General features: G+C 33.1%; 1 protein-coding gene across 4 annotated transcripts in view; it reads left to right on the plus strand.

Annotated features, from left to right (window-relative positions):
- LOC147079035 (uncharacterized) overlaps positions 1–23,004 on the plus strand; it is a 62,906-nt gene that overhangs the window by 23,760 nt on the left and 16,142 nt on the right. For 2 of the 4 annotated variants that reach the window (XM_085952757.1, XM_085952774.1), the window contains exon 1: positions 10,874–11,189. The exons of the other annotated variants lie outside the window; for them this stretch is intronic. In XM_085952757.1, the coding sequence (XP_085808883.1) occupies positions 11,167–11,189 (23 nt within the window). In that variant the 5' untranslated portion in view covers positions 10,874–11,166. Of the gene's footprint in view, positions 1–10,873; positions 11,190–23,004 lie in introns of those variants that run through there. 4 annotated transcript variants of the gene reach the window in all.

Raw genomic sequence — 23,004 nt, forward strand, 5'->3', positions numbered from 1 at the left:
TAAACTAAACATTCTAGCTCAGTGACAACATATCAGTCTCCTCAACTAAAATGAACTTCAAGAAAAGGCGAAGTATAGGAAAGTTAAAATACGTTTGGCTCATTATCACTCTTGTCATTAGCTCATCATAGATTTTTTTAAAACGTATTTTTAAAAATTTTCACATCGCGGCGACAGTATAAAATCTCTTAATTTAAACACCAGACATTTATTTTAACTTAGACGCCTTCTCACCGACAAAAATAATTCACTTTTTTGCGGGAATTCTAATTTTTTAAAAACTTTTCGCAATGTATAGGTTTAACTTCTTGTACTTTACGGTTAATTACACTTGTAGTTCTGGCCACATCAAATCAACTTCATTAAGATAATATTTGAAGGTACATGTTAAGTCTCTTGATAAACTAACACTTACAATAATAATTCTCCAGTCAAATAAAATATTTCATATTACAAATATTTGATTTTTTAAAAATACAATATTAATACAATACAAATAAATTAGTAAATACTATATCAAAATTGAGTGATAAATATTATTGAGTTTGAAACTAACTTCCAGTTTTAAGATATTTTTTTTCGCAAAATGAACTATCCGACTTCATACGAGGTCGCATGGTGGTCAATATATTATATACATTTATCTTATTTAAAAAAACACAATAATTGTTAATATTTATTTTTTTAAAAATGTAGGTAACCTACTTTAGAACTTACTATAATCCTTGAATATTTGGAAACTCACTTCTCAATTTAAAATAACAACTCTCGTAGTTATTGGATTCAGTTGAGTCAACGGGCTATCTACGATGCAAAGGTTTTCTTTTGGTGACGTCTTCTTTCATAGGTTGGTGACCGACTTACAGCACACCTCATTATCCTTAGCCAGTCGTATCATTTCGCCTTGGATAATGAGCCACTTATGGATGTCGGGTAGACAAGAGAATCTCTTTCTACCAACGACTACTGCCCTCTACATTTCCCTGCATTATTACATGGAGTAAATCATACTTCTCACTGCGGAAATTAGTCAATTAAAATCAGGGGTTCACAAACTTTTTCGTCAAAGGGACAATCTTGAAATGGAAATTCTTTGGCGGGCCGCCCTTTCTTTTGTAAATATTTTCTGTTTTTTAAAAACAGGCAAAAAATAAAAATAATATTTCATTGTGTAAACTAATATTTTTAACTAATTAATATACATTACTAAAACCATGTGATTTATGCAATTATTTGTTTGAAACTAAATCCTTCAATCTAGGCTCAAAGTTTGTGCTGCGAATACGCAAAACAGATGCGATATGGTTGTCTGTTAATCTTGGTCTTAAGTTTGATTTATCAATGCTCATTGTAGAAAATGTTTTTTTTCACAAATATAGATACTTCCAAATAAAGAAGCCATTTAATGAGCATCTTTAATTATATTTGGATATACCTCAAGTGAAAGTCCTTAGTATAATTCAATTAAATTCTTATCACGATAAGATGCTTTTGCTTCTACGTTTTCTTGCAAATATATTCATTCGAACTGCATATTAAATGGGAACAGCACTTCTCATATCCGCATACACAAATATCAAAGTGTCTGACCATCCATTCTTGCCAGAGGATATGAAGAATAAAAAATAATACAGATTTAACATAAATCTCGCGGAACATATTTGGCCCGTGGGACACACTTTGTGAACCTTGCTTTAAATTATGAAAATAATTTAAATACCTAATGAAAAAAGATAACAGAGAAAAATATTTAGTATTACATCATTATTCATCTTCTTCGTCGGAATTTCGTTACTGAGAGTAGTAAAACAGATAGATTAATCTTTTCCAGAATTTAGTTCCACATACAGTAAAACGAAGGGCATATGGTATTTAGTATAAGCCAGTGGCACTCTTAATTTAGTCAATCCATCTGTAATACGATTTTCCTCATCCTCTTTGACCTTTGACCTGAGAAAATGTCAAGAGTTTTTCCAATTTGCCTGCCTCTCTGAGGACAAATTCGTAAAAAAAACCCAAAAGAATGCGACGCAAGCAAATAATAATTATGGGAAGAATATGCAGCTCCATGTAAATCTTCTTATTATAATATTAAAATTATAATCAGCTGTTGATTATATACTCATAAATAAATAATAATGCAATAATAATAATAATTTAAGACCGATTCAAATACAGTGTAAATAGGTGGCCTACATTTTAAAGATAAATAATTTTTGAATAATCAGTAATGTGGCACTGGCCAGAGATAATTTTGTAAATTTAAGTTGAATTATTTTTAGCTATAAGATGGTAATAATATGTTTGTAGGTAATTATCTCAATAATTTCAGTGACCATGGACAACACAATTAAATATACAATAAAACTGTTTACAGAAATTCCATGAGACACAGAAGTGTTTCCCGAACAACTTCCTCACTAAACTTTTCCATTAGTAATATTATTTAAAAACATTATTTCGTAAAGCCGTTTTTATGCCAAACGCTTGAATTATTGGCATGTTACTCTAAATTAAATACCGATATTTTTTAAACACGCATGACTTATTCTAAATATTTTTTGAATTTCTTTTGTTTATTGGAATGTCATAAGTTCAGATTTTTTCAAGATTTCTTAAAACTTACCACACTTACCGATGAAGAAAATGATCGGCGTCATTTTTTTACCGTGTAACCTACGTGCAATGTCATTAATAAACTATTGCAAGATTAAAGAAGGTTGCTGCTATTCAATAATTTTATAAATTAATAAGAACCTTTGGTTATATATTTGAATATTATTTTTTCCTTATATTAAACTATCTACATAAAAAATAATAATAAAGTAATCAAAGCTCTGTTTTAAAATGTAAAATACAGATGTCGTTGGTCATGTCCGGCTCAATAAATATGTCATTGAGTGAGTTTACAATTTTAGTACCTATTATTAGATCTACATAGACAAATATTTTTTTCGTTTCCTGAAGACGTTTAAATCTAAAATTAAATCCACAAGACTGTGTGCTGTCATTGTTAATTCATATGAATCCTAAACGCACGTGCATATTAGCCCTTTTTAAAACCTCGTTTTAGAAAATGATGCATACGCTAGAAATAATAACTCAACTATAATATTAGTATCCTCTTATTTTTTCGAAAATATTATTTGTAGTCTAATTATTAACCATAGCATCTTTTTTATTTTTCAATAGGCAAATGGTTTTTAAAATATTGGGGTCCAGCTGAATACATATAAAACGCTTAGAAGACAGAATTGATTTTACGGGAACCGTAGCGGTATTTTTCCACGGCCCGATCCGATTTATTGTTATAAATGACATAATTCTATCGCGAATAACGTCTGTAAGTGATCTTGGCATTATGTTTGGATATTTTTATTCGCCATACAGACATTGATAGCTGTCTTGCGTACTTCTTGGTTCCTTGAGGATGCTACACTATTAAACTAAACTACTTTATATTTCATTAGATCAGACTTGAGAGTGGGTCGATTGTGAGGACCCCGAACTAGTTGAAGTACGACCTAATGGTGAGAAGGATCCAGAATATTTTTTTAAACTTACGACTGTATGTTGTGTGGCTTTACCCACCTGAATATGAGCATTTTTTCATACCTACTGTAGTTTAAAATGTATACGAGATCTCTTGTGACTTATAAGTATGTGGTATACCTGTACATAATACATAAGTAATTGTTTCTAGTATTGATCGTTATATGAATTAGATATTTTATTTTTTCGGACAACAAATATTATTTTAACTGTTTTTGTTAGTCTATAATCACACCCACTGGCTAGTAAAATACTTCGTTTGACTTGTATACTGTCGCCGGATATTAGATTAGCAATTTAATATTGTTAATTCAATAACAACTTCAAAGTACTGAAAATAGATAACCAAATAATTTAACGAGCTCACCCCTATGAGCCCCGAAGTCAACAATAATTCTATGAATGCCAAAACTGAAATGGAAAATCCACCAAAGTTTTCATTCTCCACGCTCCGAGATAAAAATCACTCAGTTGAAAATACGCCCGTTCCAAATACAGTGACAAATGGTACATTTTAAAAACTGTAACCAAAGAATGCGGAAACTGGAAGACATTTTTATTTAATCGAGTTATATATATTATTTTGATGACTTGGGTGAATCGAATAAATCACGATAGAATTAGAAAATAAATAATTTAAAATACATTATTTTCGTCGTATTTATTAGCTGTGAAATACTTCAGAAATTATGCGTTTAACTATATGCCAGCAATTTATGTTTGGAATTAATTTTTGTAGGTATTATATTTTTTAACATTTTTTTATCTACTAATATTATCATTTGTTAGGAGTTACACCACCTTACGAGTTATATTGTATGCTGCATAAATAAATACCCATAGTAAAGCAGAAGCTATGAAGAAGTCCCATGGGTCGTGTGTTCAAATCCTCGTTGATTTTCTTTTAAACAATTCATCATGAACTTAACCCATTAGTTAAGAAAATTATGCCATGATAGCCCAGCGCTTGGAACCGAAATTTTAATTTCTCTTTTTACACAGTATTGCCACAGTCATAAAAGCCCAACATCGTTTTTATGAGACGTATTAAATTAATAAAATATTTTTATTATCCAAGGAATAAATCACGCATTCATAATTTAGAAACACACAAATTAGATCTTGTAAAAAATATTTAACCAGACTCGTTCAGTTCCATGTCTATTAGTTAATTTTGTCGTAATTGTTTAGGGTGCAGGTGGTTAAATTTGTAAAGCACATTAGTTGGAATGCGATGAATGCGGGTTCGAGTCCTGTCTGGCACCATGTTTTTTGAAGATTTTTTTCTAATAGGTAGTATTTTTATGATGTGTTTCCAAATTATGTAAGTATTCAATTCATTGCCATGTCTGTAATATGTTATAATATTTACGAAACTTGACTACCTACCGAAAGAAAAACATAATTATTAAAAAACGGTTGATCATTAAACTAACATACAATGCTTGATAATGAATTTTTAAATATCTTTTATAATATTGAAGAGTGACATTCCAAAATGTATTAAGTCAAAAATTGTTATTATGTATTTTGAATTTATAATATTGTTATGACTCATCGGTAGGAACTTAAAAGTATTTTATAATAAAAATTATGTGCTTTCTAGGTAAAAAAAAACTACTAAAAAATAGTATAAATTAATTGTTTTCTTCATAGTTTTATTGTATTTTAGAATGTTACTACTTTAGTACGTTTTATGATGAAGAAAAAACAAATAATTGGACAACAAATTAAAAAGACTTAAGATTTTCTGATTGAAAACAAGACATATCAGTGATACTATTATATTATAATAATATGAACACACTCGATCAGTTGCTTTGAAATATGAAAGAACGTCATTTTGTGTCCGTCTTGGAATTTCACACTACAATTCCAACGACCTAAAATAATTATTATGACGAATTTAAAAGGTATTTGATAAATATTGAAAGAATGTTAATTTATATCGAAATAAATATACTTAATAAATATTTTCAACAATATTCTCGACTGTTAACATGTGTAAATTTACCACAGCGAAAACCACGACACCCTTTTCTTATAAAATGTTTCAAACAAGTTAAATTGAGTGACGATAGTAAAACATTTAAAACGTTGTCTCCTGGACCTAGTTAGCGGTTATTTTGGCCGACGAATTCCTCAGTTATGCCTCTGCTAACATCCTCTGAGCGACGGAACTTTCTGCGTCGAGCTTTGAGCTTTCAGTCCAGCGGCGACGAAAATAAACTTTTGGCCAGCGCCGACAGAGGATCACCTTTGCCACGCGGCACAGCGACTACCTGTTTGCGTCAACGCGGGATTTCCCCTTATAATATCTACCTACTCATATTTATCCATTTTTCATACTGTTATATTCATAATATATATATTTATTTTTTTAAATAATCGGTTAGGTAATCGGGTCGCGAAAAAAAAATTATACTCTCATAATAGTTTGACAGATTATACATAACAAGTGATTAGAGTATCGAAGAATTAGTGCGTTTAATGGTAATTATAATAGGAATATGGTACTATAATCTTCTGGGGCACGGTATAAAACGACTGTTACTACGCGACGCGAAGATTGTGCAAATGACGCGTGGAGAACAAAACATAATTTGTCATAAAAAGTCAACATGCGTCAACATGCGTCAATTTAATGTTATGTTTATTGTTCTATTACTAATAATAATAATATATTAATATATTCATTGACATGTTTCCTTTTTCAAGTAAATGGGTAACGTTTTTTAGTCATCTTTACACGATTTAAGAATTAATTCCCCCGTCGCCATCACAAAACATTTTGACGTATTCACAGCTCGACTTTCGCTCTCCGATTGCCAGCCAGTCCGAAATTTCGTCGCACGTATAGTTGAAAATTATTTGCCATTTCACTGAAGTACCTACTGTCTTAAGCACCATACAAAATGGAAACATTATGGAATATGAAGAACCATCAGATAAATGTTGAAGCTTGATAAATGAACGAGTTCTGCGATGGCATGCTCGGGAAAGTCGGGGGACTCATAAAGACTCCGTCAGGCTGATGCAGCATCTCACAGATAAATAATTGAGTCTGAATCACCAAGACACCACAGTATGATAGAACATACACGTAAACGTATAAGAGAGAGGGAGAAGACAAATGTACTATTTACTATCAATATAACATATTCTGTGGTATAACGCTAAGGGCAAAATTTGCGGCAGTACATACTATCAAAGTATTCTCGCGCATCGAAGGAATCCAACGAACCGCTATTTGAAGGACCTACATATTGCAGTTCGCGAAACAGTGTGTCCCGAGGCGACATGTGAAAATAATTGATCATTACACAGTTTGAAATGCAACAGAAACAAGACGATAGCTGTTTCTTGCTTGCTGATACTCACCAGACCAGTTGCAACTCGTGGACAGTTTTAGAACCAATTCAATAAACTAATATACTATAACACGATTATCGTAGATGTTATCATTTTATCGCAGTCAATCCATTCAAAACGAAGTTTTAAAACCAATTAAATAAACTATTCACAAATCTTTGCTAAAATCATATTATGGAATATTTTGAAATGTAACATTTTATTTCTGGATATTCTAAATTTGAAACACAGATTTTAAAAACAAATACATGTAATATTCCTGTCATCGGTGATTCCTTATAATAATAACGAACTGGGTAATAAAAAAGCTTGAAAAAGATACCTACAACCAAAGAGCAACTACATTTACTACACCACATGACTGTAAAATCGTCGACTCTTAATAATATTGTATGACATAATTGCAGTAATTCAAAAACAATTCATGATACATTCAATTTTTCTAGACAATATTTGCACATTTAATAATTTGTGGAATTTATTGTTTGAGTAGGTATATAAAGTTATATTGAAATATTTTTTTGACATAAGATGCCAATATTAGTGTGAAGTTTGATACAAATCAACCTGCAATGTAAAATAATGCAACTTGCAGGCAATTTAATCAATTTTCTGAAACACAGTATCTTCAGCTTCATTTTCATAATATATATTTAGTGTCCATCCATATAGAGAAGATTTCCTTCAGTATCATTATTTTGTTGCTTTGAAATTATTTATTTGTTATTGTCCAATAACATAAGTCCAGGGAATACTAATTGTATTTTTCATAACAGTTTATCATATAGCTAAGTTAGGTTAGGTTATTCTTATAATACTTATAATACCAGTATGAATTACTAAAAATCATAGAAATACCTAGAGAGGTACGCATAAATAATAAACACCATCCCATTTTATTATTTTATACAAATAATATTAGACATTGATAATAAGTAGGTACCTATATTAATTTATTTATTTAGTCGAAGTACTAGCTTGTTATCTTAAATTATTAAGAATTTTATATTAGGTATACACTATCCGTATTATGTGCATCTAATCACTAATTCAATAACTTTGTCACTGCTTTCTCCTAAAATAGTAAAAAAATAAATTATAATTTATTAATAATATGGTAAAAAGTAAATATTATTAGACAATCTGCTGTTTAACATGTTAACGTTAAACGAATAAATTTTGTAGTGTATAAACAATGTTCAATGAATCTGGACACGCTTTGTTGAGTGATTTTAAATCGCGTTGTTTCTCAACTCAATTAGAAAAGTTATATGTAATTGATATCAAGCGGATTAATTTATGCACGATCCAGAAAGAATTATTAACGTTTATTTTCTACTAACATAAATTGAAATTATCTACGTTGTATATCTTCTTCCCTGTAATTATTTTTTTAATTAGAACCTTTTACCTTTCTCGGTGTTTGCGTCTATGCAAATTTAATTACCGTATTAAACTTTATTTTCATTTAATATGCGCAGTAGCGTAGTTGTATAATCATTAGAAATACGTATTATTTTAAACATCAGATCGTTATCAAAATACGTAAATAAGGTAAATCATAACTTCCGCTTCAAGACTAAGTATATAGACCTCTATAAATAATGTGTAGTTATCTGAACAGACGTTAAACGAGGGCTTATTGTTGGTAATTCTAGATGCTGGTTTTGGTACATAGATGATATCTCGCTAATATAGCCTCGCGGTGAAAAAGCTTTGAACTATTTTTGAGCCATTTGAATATTATGTAGTCTATATTCGATGATTAAATTCACAATGAAGAATGAACAAAAATTAGTTCAACCATTTCTTCAAAATGTGGAGTGAAAAATGGGAAAAAACTATTATGATAATATATTATTATATTAATGGAAAAAATAACGTTTAAATTTTCTCGATCAGAAGAAAAGCATGTTAAACTCTGCTCAGTCGGTTGGTACAATGAAATAATGTAAATGTTAATTATTATGTGCTTTATTTACATATTAATATAACTACAGACAAACTCGAATTGTTTCTAGTATGTACCTAATGAATTATCGTAAAAGACAAAATCAAGTCAATTCTATATCACTCTCTAAAGAGTAAACAAAGTATTTAATATTATGTGATTTTCAAAGCTCGACAAATTTAACATGAAATCGCTTAAAAACCTAATAAATATGGGACTGATTTTTAATAGTGGATAAATCTTGCAGGTCTATTTTCAAACAGCGTCACATCCATTTCAATCCCACGTAATCGTAAAGTCGGACGTTTTTTTGCTAAATAATGTCATACATAAGCAATACGACCAAAGAAACGATGTGTTTTTTTACCAGTAACCACATACCTAATATGAAGGAGGACTAAAAATTACGCAATTTTTCACTTTGTTAAAAAGTGAATCTAAGCAAATTTGAAAATTACCTAATTTTAGGAAGATTATCTATAAACGAAAATTAAGCGATGCATTACCAACGTCACAATAGTAGAGTATCCTCCACGTAACTATGCAATTGTACAGAGTGATAAGATTTGTGTGTAATACGCACTGCGTATTAGTGTATTAGTAAATGCAAGGCGCCTGATTGGCTGATTTCATCGAATAATTCGAAATAATTAGAAAAAAACTATTCCAAATTGCAAGGTTACGTGGAGGGTATTATACCTACATAATTAGCAGCATTATAGTACCTACAAATAGTAATATTCTTCTAGTAAAACCAATGTGTTGATCAGATATTTTTTTTTATATTTTTCGAAATAGATTGGTAGGTATTTAATAATATGTTAACCCATAAAATTATTTAATTGTAGAGTTATCATTTATTTCATACTTTTTTGAAACTAATTTCTGTGAACAATGTACCTACCTACTGTAAATCGCTTGTATTTTTAATTTTAACAATGTTATGACTACCGAAATAGCTACCAACTATCGAACCAATTTATATAGAATAATATAGTGTTGTTAGATATACAAATGCGTAACATTATTAGATGATATGGTAAAAAATCTCTATAATATGTACATTACTTTTTACCGTTGCCATTAATAACAGCTAACTATAGAATGTTATTCATGATTTGTTTACCCTTTGTGTTCAAAATAATAAACTATGAGACTACATTTTTAGGCAGAAATTCCCACAAACGCCTTCGCAAGTTAATTGGAAAATCATGATGAGATTTCTTAATATAAAGAAAAGCTCTGACTTGCTAATTTTGACGTATAAAAAGTTTAATACTCACGTCATGTTTGTCATGTCACTAAACAAACAAAGGTGAGTCAGAACCACTACTCCACGGCACTGGGTATATTATATACCTATAATCTGGGAATGCAGACGTCTTGCCAGTGGCGTGGAATGATGAAATATTTTATCCGACCGTTTTTATTTTTCTCGCTAAAACTATTCAAAAACTTAATTAATAAAAAACTATTAATAAATAATTGAAAACTATTACAGTGTTTTGTAATACCTTCAATAATTAGTACTAATATGAAAATTATGGATTATTCATACCGGTCAAATTCAAAACTAAATAATGATTTTATCATAAAAAATAGATGCCAAAATGCAAAAATATGTGGACAAAAATTAAATCTTTAGCCTATTTACAATTTATTACTTATAACAATGTGTTACTCAATATTTTAATAATGGTTTTGACTGTGATTCAGTCGTCATAATATATAAATATATATACTTATTTAATTATTTTGGGTTATATTATATTATTTTAAATATAAATACACAATGAGAATGTCTTTGAGTAGACAATAAATGTCAATCTACTAAATATGCATATACTAAATCAAATCCCATAGTGAGACATTAAAATTGATATATTCTTGCGACTGATTTTTACCGTATGTACGCCGCTGGAGAACTAAACCATCCGACATTTCAGAATTGGTCATGACTTGTTCTGCAAAGGTCTGCAAGCTCCAAGAAAATACACCAGTGCAGTGCAAATCGTACGCTGGTACAGTCCAGTAACCAGATAACAACTTTACTAATAAATCGAAAATAAAAACGAAATAGTCAGAATCTAATATAAAAGTCAGATTTAAGATTTTATTAAAATACGAGACTTATACGAAAATATATTTTGGGATTGAATTAAAAAAATATTCAGTGGAATTAATTTATTATTGAAAATATTCAGATCGTATTTTTGGTGGGGTGAGAAATTTAATTGAGAATTATCAATATTATTTATTATTGGTAAACATTTAAAACTAAACAGTTCAAAATGAGTGTCGCTATGAATCAACGGTAAGTTTTACGGTTATGTAATAGTTAACTAAGTTAATGTTAATAGTTAATCATAAGTTAATTTATATTAAAGTGATAGTGGTAAATCTGTGAGTGCAGATTCGAATCCCACGTTTTGAAATATTTGCATGTTTTTTTTCAATGCGTGTTTAAGAGTTCGAAGCATGGACCTAATGAATTGCAACATAACTTCTACTCTGTAGAGATTAATCTGCTTCGTAGCAAAAATGACAATTAAAATCTTTTAAATAAACGGTTTCATTAATATGTATTCAATTACGAGTTTTTTATATGAAGGATAATAATACTATATATTAGGTATAGGTACTAATATATAAAATCTAAGATGTAAGTGAAAAATAATTAGGTACACACATAATCTTTCAAATTTTAATAATCATTTTATATTGTATCTACATACTAACTGTATTTTATGAAACAGTTAAGTGTTAACTTATTCACATAAAAATAATAATTCTAAATATGGATTATTAACTGTTAGTTTTATGCATACTTACGAATAGATAACTATTTAAATAAACTGTTACTGAATATTTTGCTGATGACTTTACCGCTATAAAGGATATGTATTCTGATGTTTATCAATACATTTTAATACTTGTTTGCTAAATGGTATTTAATAAAGATTCAAGTATCTATTTACTGGATATAGTATTAGTATTATTAGATTAAGCCGGTTTTAGACGATGCATTAAATCTTGTCAGTCAAAAAAATACTCATGTTATGTTTTATTAACAAAATACCAAATTCAAAAAGCTCGTATTATCCATATATTTCAATACGTTTAGTATATACCGATATTACATTATACTGAGCACCAAGTATGCATATGCACCAGTGATTTTCAAAGTGGGGGCGCTAGGACGATTAAAAAGGGAAAGAATACAAATCGAGACCGCTTTTTTGCACTTAAATCATATAAGGGCTCTGATCCATTTCAGCAAAGTAAAGCGTGCCATTCACGGTCGAACCGGAATACGGTGGATGATAATACAGTTATTTTAGAGGATTAAAAACAATAAATCAAAAATCCGAACAAAGGTAACGGACAAAACCTCGAAAATTCGAGTATTCTTAAGCAGTATCGACGCCAATATTGATAGTCTCATAGTTGAATAATTACAAAATCAATATTCGCACTAAATTTTGTAATCACTGGTCATTATACAAATGAATGAAATACGAAGTAGTAACTTGTTTTAATTCATTCAATATTAATTTATTTTATTTATAATTCGGTCCGGCTCTTGAGTTGAAAACAGAATGATAGTTAGGCCCCCAGAACTATGAAAGGTTGCTCACACCTGACCTACATGAATTATATTTTGATAAATTAGTTATCAAAAGACATGTCTTTGTCCATAAAACAAACAAACATCGTATTAAAATATGTTTTTACCAGTATGTCATTGTATGTGTTTTTGAGTGGTGATACTTACTAGTCTGCTTGTATAATAGCAAAAATATAACATTTTAAATAGTTTTTTTTTATTTATAATTAATATGCAATGAATCATTTTCAAACATACGTCTTTTCGGGGAGCGTTCATAAAATATTTGCATTAAAAAGGCACAGTGGTTCGAAAAGTTTAGGATACCCGGGGAATAAACGGTCAAGAGACAGGCATGATATCTTATTCAAAACCAATAAAGCAATATGTAGATATTATTTACAGTAGAAAAGGTAATTAGTGGTACAGTTTGTACCGCAAAGACCGAGACATGTATAAGCATACGTAAGGAAAAGTGACCGCAACTCTTGTATCGTTTACTAATGGTATGTACGTGATACATAGGACAGTTAGTTACTCGATAAAAAGTATCTTATGTCTATACTTACTATTTAGACAATATTAAATATGTTTTTCACAGTTTCCAATAGTGTTTCATTACTTATTGTACTCCTATAATTCAAAACAATATTATTAAACAGTTTAATATTATTACATATTATCTGTTTTATTATATCAATATATATATCATCAAATTATGTAGTAAGATTAAATTTGATCTACAGACCAATATTGCATTTTTCTTTTACACTGCAGTAAAATAAAATGTTTTATCATTCATTATATTTTTAGTACCATGTGCGCATCTTTCAATGACAGCACGACAGCGTGTGGATCGCTATTATAGCACCATTAAGACGTTTTTTTTTTGTTTTTTTTTTAAATTATTAATAACCACATCCTTGCTTTTTCGTACAAGGTGGTTGTTAGTAATTTTGAACAATCACAAACACCCGAGCTTTGAGAAAAACACATAAATATTGTACCCACTGAACCACAAGAGCCGCACAGATATAAGTACATACGTGTATTTAAACTACATATAACGTTACTAAAATATTCAAACTTTTTTGGTAATGACGCTATCAATTCCACATGTTGGTACCCCGAAAAAAACGTTAAATCATGGGTGCGGTTGATATACTTTCCGAGATTAATCATTGTTATATAAAATAATAAAGGTATATTAATACGAGTACCTTACGTTATTACTATGGAAAATTTTAAATTCATAAAATAAACAATAATCTGTCCTAATTGTATTATAATTATTAGCAGACTGACTTATGTGTCTTCATATATTAAAAGAAAAGCTTTAAATAGAAGCTTTTATAAGAAGGCACTTTATAATTTTTATGGATATTAGAATACTAAATTGAACAATGTGTCCTTGATAATATATTTTATTTACTATAAGGTTTTTTGTTAAGTATGCTTTTTTTATTGTCTTGATATTGCATAATGTAAATAATGCAAAATAAAAATGTCGGAAACCTTTTACGTAAATTACCAATAATAATAAGAGTATAATATAAAATTAGGTAGGTTCAAAAACAACCCCTAACTATGCGAAGAAAAACACAATGCTTCAACGGTGAGAGAATTTTTTCTCATTGAATCCATTTGTAATAATATTATCATCTCAATATAAGGTACCTTTAAGATACATTATTTAATAGATTAACCCATCACTAATATTTACAGGCTCGATGGGGGCTGTGTCAATACCTATTATAACAGTGTTAACGTACTACGTATGTCGTAAGCCTTACCAATTCAGTGAAAGTTATCTACTAAGTTTTTTTACAGAGTGCACAGCATAGCGAATAATATAGAATCATCATTGTAATGAGAAATCAACTTCTTTTTAACGTTGCCAATTGAATCGAGAGTTTGAAGTGAAAACGAATGCTGTCTGTTACTTTAATTGACATGATGTTTTCTTGGAAATATTTACAATATTGTATGGTTGACTGGTTTCAAATGAAAAGAACAATAAATCATTAATACCGTACCAACAATGTTTGTTATTACGTAGTTCACTGTCAGTGTTTTGAATTCTCTATAATAGTGACATATATGCTAAAAAAATATGGATAAAAAGGTTTAGAGAAAACTGCATTATAACTTTCTAGGGAAATCCATGTATTTTAAATGAAATATTAAAGCAATACTTATATGACTTGGCATTCATTTATTGGGTCTTTGTGTGTGAAATGTATCATTGCGAGTAGGGATTCCAATCCCGGGATCCCGAACTATTTTCGATACCTATGAATCCCGGGATTGATAAACATAATCCCGAAACTTTCGGGATTGATTTTTTATCAATTTTTATGGAAAATAAAAAAAATACTTTTAATAACAAATAACTACATTAGAAATAAACTGAGTTTGAATGAAGTTTGATTTATACCCATGTGTAAGTTGCCGATTCATTTTATTTTTTCACATAAATTAATAAAAATGTGAAAGATTGGAAAAACAATGCTTCGCACTATTAACAAAGTAATTCCACCATGATCGCGGCAGTTTCATATTTAGCTGTCTAATTAGATTTATGAAGCGGAAAGGTCATAAGTACACCATGTTTTTCTTTACTATTTTAAATCTCGCTAACCCATTCATTGAGTCTTTACGATCAGAAACAGCAATCTCATATTAAACTCACATTATTATTTATATTACAATATTATTTACTCCATTAAACTTAAACGTTCAATCTTGGAAATACATAAGTTTAATGGAGTAAATAATATTGTAATATAAATTATACTAGATTTACACCCACGGTGGCCGCGCGGCATAAGCGTTGGACTATCACGCCGTGGGTCTCAGGTTCGAATCCTGGGTCTGGCAAGTACACATATTGTTTGTCAATTTGTGTGTGAGTCAGGGTATGGACCTAGTAGGTTGAGCAAGTGGCTGACATCCATTTCTCGTAAAAAACAAATTCTGTTAATACAAACTTCTACTCTGTGGAGGCCCATATGATCCTATTAGGATCGGACATGGTCGAAAAAAAATACTAGATTTACTTTTGACCGATTTTATCAACGCTATTTGTAAATATAAAAAAAAATATATTAACAATGGAAAAAGTGCCAATCCCGGGACCAGGTCAAATTGTAATCCTGAAATCCCGGGATCAGAATTTTGGCTCGGGATTGGATTCCCTAATTGCGAACTATGTCGAAGTAATCTGTAAGCTATGTAGAAAAAATCTATGTTAAAATATCATTAAGACGCTCTATTTTTTATAATACCAAATACCATTATTACCATAATATACCAGGCGGCTCTCTTAGTGCAGTGCGTAAGGCGCTGGCCTCCCATCCGGGAGCTTTGGTTTCGATCCCGGTGAGGACACAATATATTTATGTGATTCTCTCAAAGCCTGGGTATTTTTGAGTGTTCAAAATTACTAACAACCACCTTATACGAAAAAGCAAGGACGTGGTTATTAATAATTTAAAAAAAACCATATTGGTATCAATATAAAGCTATTATTTTAAACGCCATCATTCTAAAAGTGAGAATAAATAAATTGATTCATACCTGATTTTCGTTTCATAAGATATAATTATATTTAATAATAACACCTTTCCAAATTACTTATACATTTAATAAAAATACCTATTCACTTAGTATTACTTCCTATAGGTACCTATATTAGATCATATTTGGTAAAAAAATACACTCGAGTTTGCAATTGACTAGTAATTTTTGAATATCTATTTATCACGATACAATATATTGTATTTTATGATTGTTTATATAATATAATATTATTGTTATCTCAATCACCCATTCGCTGCGTCCAACGCAAATGGTGCGTTGCCCATCAGGTGGCCATTAGATATAATTAAAATGTTATTTAAATGTGGTTAAAAAAAAGTTGATTTTGAGATAAGTATGCCAATCGATTGCCGAAAGCTGTACATATATAATGAATTAATGACGGTTTTTTTTAAATGTTTTACCCAATTTTAAAGGAAAAATGCCACTTGTAGAGTTTGCACTTTGTACTACACTGATACGCCTCTTTGCCTGATTACCTCGCATAACATTAGATAAAATGACATTCACTTGTATTAATATAATATGTAGTAATAATTAAATAAATAAATAATACACGTAAAAACGTAATTTGTAACCTGTAACTTCAAAGCGACAGGGAAGAAGGGATAACTTTGATAACCCACTGTAAATAATGGAATAAAACAATTCTGCCATTATTATCTATTAATCATTATTATCTAGGTACAGAAGAAAACTATTTTTTGACTTCTCCCATTCTTGCTTTCAGGTAGCGACATTTATATATCCAATCACATTTAAATTTAAGCATATAATATCTATTATATAATTATATGGTGACATTGTCAATGCGAATATATCTTCAGGAAAATTGTATAAGAATGAGTGTTTGATGGTTCACTCAATCTGCATATACCTAGATGTCGAAGAAGAAAATGAGGAGAGAAATCGTAGTATTATTAATATTAATCTTAATTTTGTAACGATATTCCAATATAATTTGATCGCACATATTCTTTCGCGAATCCTTTCTTGTGTTATTTAAAATGCAGGCATTTTTTTTCTCTTCATTGCTAACTTGCTTGTCGAGTTGGGCATTGAAACGAGTTCAAGGTATAAATAATAAAGACGCCGTATAAGGAGAAATGGCACAGACTTCGTTTCACTGCTGCACGACGGGTACCATGTTTTTCTTATGCACTTTCAATTAATTACATGTGGATATTATTATTAATTCTATATTCTGCATACTATTACGTACATAGAAACTTAATAAACCTGAGTGTTATTAAATAGTGCTAAAAAGACTACCTACGTACCTACCTAGTTATATAATATTTTGGTGTTATCATTTCGATGTCACTGATCCATAAAGATGTCAGCAACAATTTGGTGAATGTTGGTTAGATTGTTTAGTTAGAAAGTTAACTTATTAAACATCCTAAAAGTGCACCAGTAAGAGTTATTTCGTGTCCAACTTACGCTTATTTTTGTAGGGTAGCACGGAGTAAGATATGACAAATATTACAATAATATAACGAACCCGATAATTTTCTTATTTGTGACTTACGCCCTTTTGTCTTAGCAATTTTTATTTGTAGAAAACACAGAGGAGAGTGTTGCTAGGTATAAATCTTCCTTCTTAATTATAATTAGTCTTAATTATAATTAATTGAAGTAGGTACACTGAAGTGGGGTTTTTTTTTTATTTTTGCAACTTTCTATACAATAAAATCACGAATTTCCCACAAAGTAAATTATTATTCTTAGCTGAAGTACCCGGCTTCGCACAGGGTCGCTTCGTGGATACATTTATCTTAGATATTTAAAAAATAATAATAAGCCTAATTATCTTTTTAATTTTAAAATATATATGTAATACAATATGGCAATATGAAAGTAATTCTAATATGAGTAAAGGTCAAACAAAAAAACACTAAATTAAAATCGAATCCAAAATATGCAAACGTTGATAATAGTATTAATATGTAGTAAAAAATTCTAAATTGGATGTGTAGTGGCCGAATAATAACTATCAAATTCATCTATTGTTTATAAAAATATCAAGTTACTTTGCAGCGATGCATTCCCACTGAATGTATTTTCTAGTAAACAACATACATATCGTCAGCGAAATTAGAGACGGTGTAGTATTACATTTATAACAATACTTAATTAGTATTACGGCGTATTGAGCTAAGTAAACGTTTCCCATAGTATTTGCTTACAACTATAATAACATAATATCATAGCGCATTATACGATTAATATATTATCTGAATAATCAGTTTTCTCGTAGTGTCATATTTTATAACAAATAATATTTCATTTCACTATTCGATTTAAAAACGCTGATGCTTATACTTAGTCTAATGTAATTGTATACCTATTATATTTTATATTGTGTAAATTTTGTGTTGACGTGTTACTTTGGTATTGTATAAATAAGGGAAAACAATTCAACACAAGGTCACTCAAATCAAGTCACTCGACTCAGAGTAATTAGCAAGTAACTATCATTGTATAAATACGCTGCTAAATAAATCTCACCATACGACATCGAAGACTTCGTCATTACTATCATCCTCTACCTACGCATCGACACCACACACGAGTGACCTCAACAGTGGCGACCAACCGCCGACAGTGGTGAACCCGACGTTCCACGCAACCGCAAATTCAACATTCAAGACAATGCCGAGAGAATATGATGACACCTACAGCCCCGCCGCAACCAGTCACAGCGAACCTTCAAAGGCCGTCGGAGAAGTCAATAGAGTCGCTGTACGAATACCACCCTTCTGCCCAGAGGATCCGGAGATGTGGTTCTGCATGGCAGAAAGGAGCTTTACAGCATCAGGAGTCGTAACGGAGGAGACGAGGTTCGGGTACATCTTAGGAGCATTGGACCCACGGTACGCTTCCGAAGTGCGAGACATCATACTAAACCCACCAGACGAAGGAGCATACAAACTCTTGAAAAAGGAATTGATTCGTCGCCTCAGCTCCACTCAAGAGCAAAAAAACAAGACGTCTTCTAGAACACGAAGAGATGGGAGATCGAAAACCGTCACAGTTCCTACGACATTTAAGGACGCTTGCCGGTACCGCCATCTCCGACGAAGTTCTAAGAACTTTATGGATGGGTAGATTGCCACACACAATGCAGGTAGTGCTCGCCACCCAAAAGGACACAGATCTGGATAAAGTGGCGGACCTGGCTGATGCCATGGTAGAAGCCACAGAAAGACCGTCAATCTCGGAGGTTTCCATGGAAGCACTGATTGAGACTAGGATGCGGAAACTCACAGTCTCATTACAGGAGCAGATGACAAGTATACGAAACGAAATTGCCAGCATCCATAGCGGTGACTCACGCCCACGAGCAAAGAACTACGACCGTCGATTCAATAACCGCTCACGAAGCCGTACACGTTCATCTAGTCGCAACAGAGAAGATACCCAAGGCAAATGCTGGTACCATCATAGGTTCGGAGCAGCTGCACAGAAGTGCAGACAACCCTGCAACCATCAAGAGGGAAACGCCCCGGGCAATCACTGATAGTGGCCAGCGAATACAGCCCGATGTCAAGCCGCTTATTTGTCACCGACCGCAACATGAAAACGCAATTTCTAGTAGACACAGGTGCCGATCTCTGTGTGTACCCACGTTCTAAGGTTCCAGGACGTCTAACAAAAACGACATACGAACTGTCAGCGGCAAACGGAACAGTAATCGCTACATACGGAAACCTTCCGCTGACATTAAACTTGGGCCTAAGACGAGACTTCACATGGAGGTTCGTCATTGCCGATGTTAGTAAGCCCATCATTGGAATTGACTTTTTAATCCATTTTGGATTATTAGTCGACGCCAAGAATAGACGTCTGTTGGACCAAACCACTCATCTCACAACTTCCGGAAACCGCAGTACTGGAGAGGTTCTGTCGATCAAAACCGTTTCAGGCATGTCTGCGTATCACGACCTGTTGCAACAGTTTCCAGACCTCACACGTCCTGATGGCACAGTCAAAACGCCGCATCACACAACGAAACACCATATCGAAACAACACCGGGACCACCAGTGGCTGCTCGCCCAAGACGACTCGCCCCAGATAAATTACAGATTGCGAAGAGGGAGTTTCAGAATATGATGAGACTTGGAATCGCTCGACCATCAAGTAGCAGTTGGGCATCACCGTTACACCTGGTCGCCAAATCGAACGAACAATGGCGTCCATGTGGTGACTACCGAAGTCTGAACGCCAGAACCATACCAGATCGGTATCCGGTACGTCACATCCAAGATTTTGCCCAAGCTCTCCGCGGGAGGAAAGTATTTTCCACCATCGACCTAGTCCGAGCATACAATCAAATCCCAGTCGCTGAAGAAGACATACCGAAGACTGCCATTACGACACCTTTTGGCCTCTTCGAGTTCCCATATATGTCGTTTGGCCTCCAAAACGCAGCGCAAACTTTTCAAAGATTCATCGACGAAGTACTACAAGGCATGGACTTTTGCTATGCCTACATTGACGACATCTTGATCGCTTCAAGCTCAGAAGAGGAACACCTCCAACACCTGAAAACGCTCTTTACACGTTTGCAGGAGTACGGAGTTGTGGTAAACTCAAGGAAATGTGACTTTGGTAACTCCACGGTCAAGTTCCTCGGATATCTCGTATCTGCGGATGGCATCTGTCCACTACCCGACAAGGTGGAAGCCATTCGGGAGTACAGCCGCCCAGAGAATGCCAAAAGCCTACGCCGATTTTTGGGTATTTTGAACTTCTATAGAAGGTTCATACCCAATGCTGCAGGTACTCAAGCACCTCTGCACACACTTCTCCAGGGTAAGGTAAAAGGCAAGCAGCCTATTCCATGGACTCCCGAGACTATCAAAGCATTTGAAGCATGCAAGAAAAGTTTAGCTGATGCAACACTACTAGCTCATCCGAAAAATGACGCACCTCTAGCTATCATCAGTGACGCCTCAGACACAAGTGTTGGCGCAGCACTCCACCAATTGATCGATGATCAATGGGAACCACTCGCGTTTTTCTCCAAGAAACTCAGCCCAGCCGAGCAGAAGTATGGAGCTTACGACCGTGAACTTCTAGCGATCTACATGGCAGTCAAGTATTTCCGACACATGGTAGAAGCCCGATCATTCGTCATATACACGGACCACAAGCCCATCACTTTTGCTTTCAAGCAGAAAGCCGAGAAATGTACTCCACGACAGTTTCGGCATTTAGACTTCATCGGACAATTTTCAACCGACATCCGCCACATTTCTGGCAAGGATAATGTCGTTGCCGACGCTCTTTCCAGAGTAGAAGCGATTACCGAAAATCCACTCGATTACGCAAGCCTGGCAGCTGATCAACAAAAAGATGAAGAGCTAAAGATATTCCTACGCGACGGATCTGCCTTACAACTCAAACAGGTGCAGATTCCGGAAGCTAACGTAGCTATCTTTTGCGACGTGTCTACTGCATATGCAAGACCTTTCATCACCAAGCCGTTCCGTGAAGCTGCATTCAATGCAATACACCGACTTTCACATCCTGGCATTACCGCAACCACGAAACTCGCAACACAGCGTTTTGTGTGGCCTTCTATCGAAAAGGACTGCAAGCAATGGGCTCGCAGTTGCATTCAATGTCAGAAAAATAAAGTCACACGCCATGTCTCAGCACCATTAGGCACGTTTGTGCCACCGTCAACTAGATTTGAGCACGTCCACATCGACATCGTCATCCTACCACCGTCGGAGGGATATCGATACTGTTTAACATGTGTAGACCGCTTTACTAGATGGCCAGAAGCCTTCCCGTTGAAAGACCAAGAAGCAGAGACAGTAGCACGAGCATTTTACTCCGGATGGATCACGCGATTTGGAACTCCAGTACGAATTACTACGGACCAAGGAAGACAGTTTGAGTCACAGCTGTTTAGACAACTAAATCGTCTGGCAGGTACAACTCACATTCACACCACCGCATACCATCCCGCAGCAAATGGCATGGTCGAGAGATTACATCGACAAATGAAAGCAGCCATCAAATGCCATCAAAACACGCGTTGGACAGAGACACTGCCCACAGTCTTGATGGGAATCAGAGCAGCTTGGCGAGAAGATCTCAAAACTACCTCAGCCGAGCTGGTCTATGGCAAACCTCTACGGTTACCTGGCGAATTCTTAGGTTCAAAGCAACCCAACGACTGTGAACCAGCTAATTTTGTCAAATATCTCCAACAACATTTTTATGAATTGCAACCCGCCAAAACAACGCACCACGGCAGGAAACAATCATTTATATTCAAAGATTTGGATAAAACCACGCATGTGCTACTCCGAGATGATACTGTCAAAAGACCTTTACAGTCGCCATACACTGGCCCACACGAAGTCATCAGCAGGAATACTCGAACCTACGTCATTCGCGTTCGAGGCAAGGACATTACAGTCACTGTAGACCGCCTTAAACCTGCATACATCATGGCAGAAGAGGACGACAACTCATCAAAAGAGAAACCGACATTAAACGATCCAGCACCAGAAGACATCAGACGGCATGATAACGTCACACGCGCAGGAAGACGTATACACTTCCCTGATCGTCTAGGCTACTGAAAAACATCCCAAAAGTGCATATTCCATAGTGCTACGGAACATATGTCGTTATATCGTTTATACATTAGTAAATCGTTTAGGTTAACACGTAATTAAATTCCATTGTTATATCCATTTTTTTTCAACAACAAAAACCCACTCAATTATATCATATAGTATCGAAATTAGTAAATTTCTGGAAAGGGGGTATGTAGTGGCCGAATAATAACTATCAAATTCATCTATTGTTTATAAAAATATCAAGTTACTTTGCAGCGATGCATTCCCACTGAATGTATTTTCTAGTAAACAACATACATATCGTCAGCGAAATTAG

The sequence above is a fragment of the Rhyacophila brunnea genome, unplaced genomic scaffold (genome assembly GCF_057557595.1).
Source record: "Rhyacophila brunnea isolate RB1 unplaced genomic scaffold, BYU_Rbru_1.0 scaffold_10, whole genome shotgun sequence".
Lineage (NCBI taxonomy): Eukaryota > Metazoa > Arthropoda > Insecta > Trichoptera > Rhyacophilidae > Rhyacophila > Rhyacophila brunnea.